General features: G+C 48.6%; 1 protein-coding gene across 4 annotated transcripts in view; it reads right to left on the bottom strand.

Moving 5' to 3' along the window:
- The window catches only part of ISA1 (isoamylase 1), a 154894-nt gene that overhangs the window by 27540 nt on the left and 114989 nt on the right, over positions 1-12365 (bottom strand). For all 4 annotated transcript variants that reach the window (XR_015263198.1, XR_015263199.1, XM_086781408.1 and 1 more), the window contains exon 8: positions 3337-3422. Coding sequence is in view for 2 of the 4 variants with exons in the window: in XM_086781408.1 (XP_086637534.1) it covers positions 3337-3422 (86 nt within the window). In the remaining 2 variants the exon portion in view is untranslated. The remainder of the gene's footprint in view (positions 1-3336; positions 3423-12365) is intronic.

Genomic DNA, 12365 nt, shown 5'->3' with positions numbered 1-12365 from the left:
ACATGCTCGTGCAGTGACTTACTATAAATAAGTATGTCATACAGCAATACCACGAAAAACTTTAACAGAAATAGATGAAGTTAATCATACATCATTTCCTCGAAAGTAGCTCGAGCATTGGTCAAACCAAACCCCAAAACTCATAGTGACAGTACCGAGTCCAAAATCTAGTCTTTAGCACATCCTCTATCGAATCCTGGTCTGATGGTGCCCCGACCTCAAATCGATTTTCGTAAAGTAATTCATGAGATCATCCATGCGTGGCAATGGATACCCATTCTTAATGGTGAGTTTGTTAAGCCCCTTGTAATCAACATAGAAGCACATCGTGCCGTCCTTTTCTTGGGCAAAAGCACCAGTGTCCCCATGGAGACACTTACTTGGCTGCACAAACCCCCTCTTTAGACAATCCTATAGTTGCCTTTGAATCTCATCCTCCTCGGTTTGACTGAACCCATAGGGTTGTTTTCTATAAGGCCGACTACCAAGCAATAACTCGGTACTCGGTTTGACTAAACCGATAGGGTTGTTTCCTATAAGGCCAACTACCAAATAATAACTCGATAGCGTGATCCATGTTCCTCTCAGGTGGTAAATCCTCAGGCAAATCAGCTGGTAACACGTCTACGAACTCATCTTTGATATCCCCTGATGCACGAGATTTGTCCAACTCTATGATGGTATCATCCATGTAACAAAACTTGTCACACTCAAAAGAGCCCATCCTCGCGAATTGGGAATCACGCAAAGCGATATAGCACTTAAATAGAACCAAACAACACAGATACACATCATACTCAAAAGATAATAACTGCTCATTCATATCAATAGTTGATAGAATAGGGATATCCTTCAACCAAGAACGTACAAAATGGGGATCCTTAAATTAAAATGGGATAATCATTTAATCCCTCTCACACGACTTCAATGGGATGTAGTTGAGTGGACATGGCACGATCTCTTTCATAGAGGGGAGGATCCCGGCACCCCTTACACCGCACGGCTGGGCCGCAAGATTTAGATGCTCACAATCGAGAGCACTCCACCATGTCACTGCCAATCTCAAGGCCTCCCTCCTCAATTTGTCTCAGATTTCTAGAAGAGACTATGGGACAGTTTTCGGCCACAAAAGATCACACTCTTTCTGTGGCAGTTGGCACATCGAAGCCTTGCGGTTGGCACTTGGCTAGCCATTGGAGGTAAGCCAACAAGGCCGCAATGGCATATGAGGAGGATGGTGGGGGGCTTGCCTCGCAGGTCTATTATCTCCGTATCTCTGCCGTTCGAGTTCCAGCTACCTCTTTTGATCATTGGACTCCCGATTCTTGCCAGAGATGGGAGATTTGCAATAGTATTGTTGCGTGGAATATTTGGAGAGCTTGTTGTAGCGAAGCAATCAAGGGCACCCTTACCCCGCCAGCAAAGCCCATCCGTAGTATCTGACTCGATATCATTCATACCCTTCGTGCGCATTGAGGGGCGCTTCAGGGTGGCTCCAACAGCATGCAAAAGCGCTCCCAAGCCTTCCCGCAGCGTCATAGTCCTTTTCTTTGTGACAGTGGTGGTGAGCCCACTTGGCATTATAGACCACGTGTGTAGTTGTTCCCCACCCCCCCATTTTGTATGAGGTAGCCTTCTCCTCCCAAAGCGGCCAGCCGAGGAAGAAGAGCACCCTTCCCCCTTTTTCCTAGACAAAAGCACTGGTGCCCCCCATGAAAACTTACTTGGCCACACAACCCCCTCTCGAGATAATCCTATAGTTGCCTTTGAATCTCATCCTCCTTGGTTTGATTAAACCGATAGGGTTGTTTCCTATAAGCCCGACTACCAAGCAATAACTCGATTTGACTAAACCAATAAGGTTGTTTCCTATAAGGGCAACTACTGAGTAATAATTCGATAGCGTAATCCATGTTCCTCTCATGTGGTAAACCCTCAGCAAATCAGCTCGGAACACATCTGCTAACTCATCTTTGATATCTCTTAACGCCGCACAAGATTTGTCCAACTCTATAATGGTATCATCCATGTAACAAAACATGTCACACTCACAACAGCCCATCCTCACGAATTGGGAATCATGCAAAGAGATATTGTACTTAAACAGACTCAAACGACAAAGATACACATCATACTCAGAAGATAATAATAACCACTCATTCATACCAATAGTCGATAGAATAGGGATATCCTTCCACAGAGAAAGTACAAAATGGGGATCTTTAAATTACAATGGGATAATCACTACATACAAAAGCCCTATCACGCAACTTCAATGGGATTCAGGGAAGTGGACATCGCACGATCCTTTTCATAGAGAGGAGGCTCCCGGTACCCCTTTCTTTGCTTACACCGCACGGCTCGGCCGCAGGATTTAGATACTCGCAATCAAGAGCACTCTAGCAACAGTGGGCACTGCCAGTCTCAAGGCCTCTCTCCTCAATTTCTCTCAGATTTTTGGAAGAGCCTATGGGCCAGTTTTCGGCCACCAAATTGCTGCACAAAGCTCTAATTTTCTGCCGGCAGGCCTTAATGCATGCCTAAATTCCATATCCTCTACGCTTGCGGGAATGTAGGTATTCTGCCATCCAAAGAGATGACATCCTAGATTAGACGTATGTTTTTAGTGGAAAGAAAATAGGCTTTCCTTGGCTCCTAAACTGCCAGACATTTCAGAAAAAACTCTGCTCCAGTGAATGCTCTCCGATCTCAGTGAGTTACCCATCTCTGAAGGCTTCCAGACGAATGCAAGTATTGGAGGACTTATTAGTCTAGTAGTGAAAGGACAGCCTGGTATCTTCCCTTGAGCTTCCCTTGCAGCTTTCCAGGAAGCAATTCCCAATGTGTACGTTGCCACCTGCCACAAGAATCTATTTTAAGTGCAATACACATAGCTGCAATCTTCACTTACCAAGGCTGCTCCTGGGCAAAAAAAGTGGACAACAAAATTGGTTTTCTTGCCAAAACATGATAATGAATATTGCGAATATTCAGCCCTTCATGCATCTTTGGTGAATAAATCCATTCGCATCTCAAGAGCCTAAGATCTTTCTTCTATTGTCTCGTTTTCCATAGAACTTCCATGGTCTGCAACATGAAAGCAGTGATATGTTTCTTTGTCCATACCAATAGAGGCAAGAAAAACTGTACATAAGCCATCAAGATGAAACGCACAAACTAGACCAGCTTGAATTATCATATTGCATCAAGCCAGCACTGCTGCTCACGTACACAAAGCACAAGTCTTGCTAGCGTGATAATCAATACGCCACAATAGAACTAAAACACATGATATGAGGAATATTGCAAGTTAAAATTAGCATCATCTCATAGCACCTGAGAGAGTCCACTATGAAGTGACGGACTATTGGATTGTTGCAATTGAAGGTGTTGCCACAACCAGAGTAATTGTAAAATTCACCCTGAAAGAAATTCACAAGGAAAGATTAACAAAATTTCTTAATTAAGTGTCGTCCATTACAGGGTACAGTCAAAATGCACAAAGAGGAAAAATTAGTTTCAATAAATTACAATTGGAAAAGAAAAGAAATTCCATAAAAACAACATTGATTAACTTCTCACCAAGGCCAAATAATGATTCAATTCACAGTCGTGGTGGTGGTCAACCATAGCTATTGAGAGCAAAGCCCTTCTGGCAAGCTTGTTGTTTGAGGGGTGAGCCCTAGAAGGCTTTCCTATGCGCTCGGATTCAACGCCAAGACGGGAAGTCAGCAGGTCCCACTACTCGATCTAGATGACCCTATCAGACTACAGGAGATGGACATCACTGACACGGGGCTGCGGTGATCATCACACGACTGTGAGGAGGTCACAATGTATGGAAGATATTTCTTAGAGCTGGGAGCTACACATGGTCTTGTTATCTATAACGGGATGTCTCGATGGCCCTCCTCCGGTGCCCTCACCTCCTTCCCTCACTCAGCACTGTGGACTACCTTATGGGATATCCGGCTTTAGCACACCTTATCCCTGACTTCTCCATTCCGCCACCCCCTTTTGCAGCACCATGCCCACCTCTCTTTCACTCTTACATGCACACCACCCGTCCCTCCACCAACCCCCCCATCTCACATTACACTCAGATACTCTTTGATCATAAGCTTGACCTTGTTTACTCCAAAACCACATCTACTGCCAACTCCAGGATGTGGAACCTATTGTCCCCCTATCCACCCTCACAACACAACTCACCACCATACTCCACACATCCGCCACAACTTCTTTCATTTGCATGCGGTGGTCTACCGCCAAGACACCTTGCGGTTCCATGCCCCCGAACAGATGGTATGATGACGAATGTCCGGCCACACGCTCCCGTCTTAAGCATGAGGTACGGATTGGGAAAATCACGAAGCGCCAAGCGCAACGGATTTCTCAACGGCTCACCCAACGCAAGAAACAGGAGTTCTACGCTCGGAAAGAGGATGCGTTATACCGACTTTTCTTAGGGCCGAATTGCAAAGAGGCATGGAGGAAACTCCGAGAACATCGCCCTCCCACACCTGTCACCTGCCCGGACACATGGCACTCCTATGCATGCTCCCTCTATCATATCCCCATCAGCCACCCCTACCCCCACCACCAAATCCCCGCCCGACCACCTCCACCTTCTTCACAAAGGGCATGGTCCTCAAGGCCATTCGTAGACTACGCAATGGGAGAGCCCAAGATCATGAGGGACTCATTGCCGAGTACATCTCGCATGCACATGATACCCTAGCGCCCCTACTAGCCTACATGTTCAATAGAGCCCTTTGTGAAGGATTTCCACCCTCTTGGTCCACCAACACCATCACCCCCATCCTCAAAGCCGGAGATCCACTTGATCCTAATAACTACAAGACGATCATGATTGGCCACACATTGGCCAAGCTCTATGGATCACTGCTAGAGGCGGAGCTCAGTTCATTTGCAGAGAGCCAGGGATGCACAGGACAGGCTGGCTTTCAGAGGAGCTACTCTACCCTTGACCACATCTTCACCCTCCGTGCCATCATCGATGGAGGATAGAGCACGACACCAGAGGATTTACTGCTGCTTTGTGGATTTCCGCAAAGCTTTTGATACTGTACCCGGAGCCCGCCTCTTACACCGTCTACAGGAGATCGGAGTCCCATCTAACATGGTTTGGAGCATCATCGCCCTCTATGAGTCCGTCACCGGACGAGTGAGAGCCTCAGGAGGTACATCACAGGAGATTTCCAGCACTATTGGGGTGAAACAAGGCTGCCCTCTATCACCCACTCTTTTCGGCCTCTACATTGATGAGATCTCGAGCTTCATTGATGCATTATGTGGGGCTGGTCCCACACTGGCAGGCATATTGATCCCCATACTACTTTTTGCAGATGACATCGTCCTCCTCTCAGACTCAGCCGAAGGGCTTCAGAGACAGTTGGATGCCTTACATGACTTTTGTACTCAGCGGGACCTCTCTGTTAACCTTGGTAAAACCAAGGTAATGGTCTTCAATACCTCTCTGTTAACCTTGGTAAAACCAAGGTAATGGTCTTCAATACCTCTCGCCCCGTCACATCCAAATTGAGCTTCACATATAGAGGGTCATCCAATGTCTACCTTGGTGTCACTTTCAATGGCCCATGTTTTACCACGCTTCCCGCAACACATGCCAAAGTGACACAGGGATATGCAGCCTTGAGCTTACTTGAGCGGCAGTGCTTCCAGGCACATTTCCAGGAGCCCAGGACGAAGGGTTGGCTTTTTGACACCCTCATCACACCAGCCTTGATGTATGGAGCAGCTCTCTGGGGGCCAGATTTATCCGATGAGGATTGGCGGCGAGTTGAGAGGCCCCAGGTTATGATGTTCTCCCGCATGATCCGCAGCAAACCATCAGTCCCACACCAGATTATCCACGCAGAGTTTGCTGCAGCCCCGATGGTAGTGGAGGTACTCTTCCATATAGTAACATACCTCCATTGCATCAGTCACATGGATCCCCACAGGTCCTCCAGCCAGCTAGCCTTTTAGGGGCACTCTGGAGTATGGTATGCACTAGTTTCCACTTGGTTCTCAGTATATGGGCTCTGCATGGACCGCCTACCCCCCCTTCAGTACAGTTTGGACTCCCCTTTACTCCGGCTGTCTCACGAGGATACCAACCGGGTGAACCGATCAGATCTTCTTAGCCTCTACACACATTGCACATGGATCACGCCCCCGGAGCTCCCCACGAAGATGCACTTTTACAGAGACCACTTCCTTACTCACTGAGGATGGATTCATCGACCAGCCGGGCTACTTGAGTGTTCACATGTCCCATGCCATGCGGATTGTGATTGGCCAGATACGGGTTTCTTCCCACCGCCTCAGAGTGGAGACAGGTGAGCTGAGCATATCTTCAGAGCCGGGAAGCTCATACGGACACCCAGAGAGGAGAGGATCTGTTGACTATGCCACACAGAGGTTGAGACGAAGGAGCATTACATATGCCGCTGCCTAGTATACTATGAGATCCGTGGGAGGTTTCACTGTCTATTTCGTGAGGGATTCGGTCCACTCTCCAGGATCATTGACTTCCAAGACCACCGTTGCCTGGGCCTCTTCCTGCTTGAGCTCCGCAGACACAGGGACACCTTCTTGAGACACAAGCCCCAACCGCCCCGCCCCCTTCCTCGGCAGCCAACCGTCACCAGTTTCTTTCGGACCCAAGAGGTGGAGGACACTGACATAGTGGATCGTGTGGACCCTCCACGAGCTGCTCTGGACCTACCTTGCTTGAGAGCAGTTACCTCAGACCGAGCCTCTACGCTCCAATGTGCCCGACGCCCTCGATCCCCCCGCCGGCCACGATCACCTCATCAGCTCCAGATCCAGGACATGCTCCACCGCCATCGAGCAACCTTTCCACGTGGCATAGCTGAGGGAGACCTCTCGGCCATACTCGTCAGCCCCATGCTTGACATTTTGGAGAGTGGTATACCATCTACTCGGAGCTGATGTTGCTCCCATGTTTTTATGTTCTTAGTATTCCATGATGAGTTTCCATGGACAGTTTTGTATCACCCAAGTGAGATAGCTATATTTATGTTTTCTTTTTGTTTTATTTTCCATTCCATGATGAGATATGCCATGGACATTATTGTATTACTTTGGTCTCATAGGCCCATTGGGTTTTTAGTAGACGCTTAATATATCTTTCTTTCTTTCTTTCTTTCTCTCTCTCACTCTCACTCTCAGGTTCCCCAGTCGCTGTTAGGGGAGTTCTCTAGGGATGGAGACATCATCCTGTTAGGGGACTTTAATGCCCGGACGGGCAACCGCCAGACAGCCTTTTATGATACCTCGGAGGAGATGCTGAGAGAGTTGGACACTCTGGATATGGGATTAGACAGAAGCTCACAGGATGTGGAGTGCACAGAGTATGGGAGATATTTGGTAGATATGGGGACTGCGCATGGGTTGGCCATACTTAATGGCTTGCAGAGGTTTCCGTCAGCAGCTGGATTTACTTGCTTTCCACATAGACATGGTGCTAGCACAGTGGATTATGTTATGGCTATGCCCAGCTTTGTTTCATGCATTGAGGACTTCACAGTTGGATCTCGGCCCATTGGGGTAATAGTGGATCATGCATTGTTGACATTGACTATCTCTTTTCACTTTACCACAGCTCAGAGGACACGAGGGGCAGATCACACTCGATATACTTTTACCTCAGAGACTGATGCTGTCTACACAGATGGGATTTATAGACGTCTGTACACAGAGGAGCCAGGGAGACCTTTGGAGGAGTTGACCCATATACTGACAGAGACTTTACATGATGCAGCGAGAGAGGCATATCCACATACTCAGCCTGGACAGAGACAGCATTCTAGATGTATGCCCCAGAACAGCTGGTATGATGAGGAGTGCAGAGAGACCAGAGCCCGACTGCAGCGGGAGGTTGCTTTGGGAGTCACTACTTACCGACAGTCACGTATTGCCTTCCGACGCCTTGTGCGAAGGAAGAAGCGGGCCTTCCTTGCTCAGCTAGAGCAGGAATTATACCAACTGTTCTTGAGCCAGGATTCGAGGGAGGCTTGGCGTCTGTTTCATGAGTCCTCCCCTGCTTTGGCCATCACTTCTACAAACGTCTGGGGTAGTTATGCAGCATCTCTATATACAGTTCCTGGACAGACACCTTTTCCTGACCCGCCAGCACCATGCCCACAGACATGTACTTTCTTTACCGCAGAGATGGTAAGGAAGGCCATTGATAGGATGAAGACTGGGAGAGCATATGATCACGATGGATTGGTTGCTGAGCACTTTATTCATGCGAGAGACATGCTGGCAGAGCTTCTAGCAGTGATGTTCAATCGTGCTATGTGCGAAGGCTTACCCGAGACTTGGAGTAGGTCCACCATCGTGCCTATCTTCAAGTCAGGGGACCCTATGCAGCCAGGGAATTATCGCACTATTATGATTGGTCACACACTAGCACGATTGTATGCATCCATTCTTGAGCAGCAGTTGAGTAGATGGGCAGAGAGAGTTGGCATTCGAGCAGAGGGACAGGCAGGGTTCAGGAGAGGTTTCTCTACTCTTGACCACATCTTGACTCTCCGGGCCATTATTGAGGAGGGCAGGTCGCATGGGCGACGGATTTATTGTAGCTTTGTGGACTTCCGCAAAGCATTTGATACAGTGCCCAGAGCCAGATTGATGAGGCGATTACAGGAGATGGGGGTACCCACAGAGCTCATATGGGGAATTATGGCTTTATACAGATCAGTTGCAGGACAGGTACGCACCCCAGAGGGGGTCTCTACTTTGGTTCACTCCACTATAGGAGTGAAGCAAGGTTGCCCGTTATCTCCTTCACTGTTTGGTATGTATGTGGATGAGGCTTCTGACTACATTGAGAGATTGGGGGACAGAGGAGCCCAGCTAGCAGGTACATGGATCCCACTATTGTTATATGCTGATGATATTGTGTTGATCTCTGACTCTCCTGAGGGTATGCAGCGTCATCTGGATGCTTTACATGAGTTTGCACATGATAGTGGATTGTCTGTCAACCTTGGCAAAACCAAGGTTATGGTGTTTAACACCACGCCACAGTGGGTTCGGCGATCAGCTTCCACATTTACATATGGGCAGGAGATTGTGGAGTATACAGATGCATATACATATCTTGGGGTAGTATTCAGTGGGCCAGTGTTTTCGATGAGGAGAGCAGCAGAGACTAGATTGACTAGAGCACATGCAGCCCTGGGTGGTTTGGAGAGGATGTGTTCGCAGGTTCAGTTTCAGGAACCTCGAACAAAACTCTGGCTTTTTGACACTCTAGTGACATCAGCTATGCTTTATGGAGTGCAGATATGGGGACCTTCAGTGGGCCATCACAGCGCAGGCGGGTGGAGAGGTATGGAGAGGCCTTTGGTATCTATGATTGCTAGGCTTATTCGAGCCAAGGCTGTGGTACCTCATGAGATTATTCGAGCAGAGCTGGCGGCTGCCCCTCTGGTGATTGAGGCTCTTACGAGATCAGTCTCCTACATACATGGCTTGTGGGATCTCCCCCGAGACAGATATGCACGCCTCGCCCTGGAGTCCTCCCGACAGTTAGCTTTACAGGGAGACACGGCTTGTTGGTATGGACAGATGACATCTTGGTTCCAGGCACATGGTTTTAGCATGGACAGATTGCCTCCCTTCCAGTACTCTCTGGAGGCACCCTCTCTCACTCTTACACGGACAGAGATTACCAGACTCATCCATCAGGATTTAGTTCAGCTGGACATTAGGAGGACATGGATACAGCCGACTGAGGAGCTGGGCACGAAGATGGCTTTCTACAGAGAACATTTTCTTCAGCTCACAGCAGATGGTTTTGTGATCAGACCCAGTTACATGGATGTACACTTGTCTCATGCAGTACGATGTGCTATTGGTCAGATTCGCACATCCTCACACCAGCTTGAGATTGAGATTGGCCGATATAGAGGTATACCAGCTGAGGCCAGGATATGCCGAGTATGCCATGGGGAGCCAGAGACAGAGCTGCATTATATATGCCATTGTACTGCATACTATGAGATACGGAGATACGTGGTCGTTTCCACTGTTTATTCAGAGAGGGTTTTGGACCACTTTCCAGAGTCATGGGGTACCAGGACCAGAGGTGTTTGGGATTGTTCTTGATTGAGCTGCGGAGACATAGAGATAGCCTGCTTAGGCGCACAGAGAGCCAGACTCAGAGGCACATTACAGACTTCTTTAGTCCGGCCATCACTGCGCCAGATGGACCACAGCAGCAGCAGGACATGGATACCGCCCACACCAGGGGTACACTGATTGATCGTGCGATTGAGCTTGGGTGGTCCAGACGCCCACGACCACGGAGGAGGGCATCCCAGCATAGACGGAGGTTGCAGCGGCAGATTCGGATTATTCTTGCGAGGCATGCGAGACACCCAGTCAGGGTGCTGACCACACAGGATATTGAGGAGATCCGCCAGTGTCCGATGCGGCACATATTATGAGATGGAGGTACCTCCATAGTGTACCTTCCAGTTCCAGTTTCATTTTCTAGGTGCCAGTAGTATCATCTTTATTTTTTCATTTTCTGGGTTTTTTTATCCAGACATTGTATCAGATCCACCATGATGTAACTTTTGGTCTCATAGGTCATTATGGCCTTTTGAAGACGTTAATATAACATTTCATTTCATTTCATTTCTCTCTCTCTCTCAGGTTCCCCGGTGTTTCCCTAGAGAGAGCTCTCAGATTCAGAGATCCAAACGGCCGCGATTGAGAGGACCAAGAATACCATCCCCCACCAGCTCCAACTTCGAGAGATCCTTCAACGATACAGAGTGCACCACTACATTCAGTATCGTGTTGCTCTCCAGCCTACTAGAGCTTCAATGCCATAGAGACACTGATTAGGGAGTCGAGACTCTGTGGGAGACATCCACCCCGGCCCCAGGCGACCATCACTCAATTCTTCTGACCACAACACAACGCCACACCAGCCATGGACGACATACCCACAGCCTCATCATGCCCCACATTCTCGAGTGCCCGACCTCCCGCCAAAGCCCACTTTAGTGTGACTCAAGATCGGGCCATGGCACTACAGTGAGACCAATGTCCCAAACTCCTTGGACCTCACCAACAACACAGACATCAGCCCTAGCTTGAGGAGATCTTGGAGAGGCACAGAGACACCTTCCCATGCCCAACGGATCTACAAAGCCTTCTACAGGTTGCCCATGCTTGATATTCTTGATGGCCCCCTCCTCCTACCAGGGGGTTAACTACATAGGCTATATGATGATGATGGTCCCATTTTGTATCATATGGCTCGGATTTGATATTCCCAGCTCAAAGCTCTAGTCTTTATTTTCTTTTGTACCACGATGAGATTACATGGACACTATTGTATCACTTTTGGTCTCATAGACCCATTGGGTCTTTTGAAGATGTTTAAACTCTCTCTCTCTCTCTCTCTCTCTCTCGCTATGCCGAAGGCGGCCGACGCTAGATTGACGAGGGGATATGCAGCCCTTGGCTCGCTAGAGAGGCAATAATCACAGATACAGTTTCAGGAGCCGAGGACGAAGCTTTGGCTATTTGATACTCTAGTTACACCTACACTACTGTATGGTGCCCCCATTTGGGGTCCTAGCTTATACCACAGGAGGAGATAGAGGAGAGGCAATGCTCACAGATACAGTTTCAGGAGCCGAGGACGAAGCTTTGGCTATTTGATACTCTAGTTACACCTACACTACTGTATGGTGCCCCCATTTGGGGTCCTAGCTTATACCACAGGAGGAGATAGAGGAGAGAGCCGGCCGAGACAGATATAGAGGAGGTATATGATGGGTGGAAGCCGATGGAGAGGCCCCTAGTGGCGATGATCTCACGCATAATTAGGAGTAAACCATCAGTGCCACATGAGATTGTGCGAGCAGAGATGGGTGCTGCACCGATAGTCACAGAGGCATACTGGCATAGGCTATGGGAGCTTCCACTTGATAGATACCCCCGGCTAGCCCTGGAGTCCTCGAGACAGTTGACACTTGAGGGAAATACAGAGTGCTGGTATGCATAAGAAGGCACTTGGTTTGGCATGCACGGTATGCAGATGGAGGCACTCCCCCCTTCCAGTACAGCATAGAGGCCCCGTCATTTGCTCTCAGCCACATAGAGCGGAACAGGGATATCAGGAAGGACATTGTCAGACTGGATACTTAGAGGACATGGAGTTCACCTAGTCGTCCATTGGGGACAAAGATGGCCTTCTACAGAGATCACCTCCTATGCCTCACAGAGGATGGGTTCATCATCCGTCCACGCTACATGGACATACACCTATCCTTTGGGGT

The sequence above is a fragment of the Cibotium barometz genome, chromosome 43 (genome assembly GCF_041138505.1).
Source record: "Cibotium barometz isolate CiBa-2024 chromosome 43, ASM4113850v1, whole genome shotgun sequence".
NCBI lineage: Eukaryota > Viridiplantae > Streptophyta > Polypodiopsida > Cyatheales > Cibotiaceae > Cibotium > Cibotium barometz.
The sequence above is the reverse complement of the archived record's forward strand: the minus strand, read 5'-3'. Positions and strand labels throughout refer to the sequence as shown.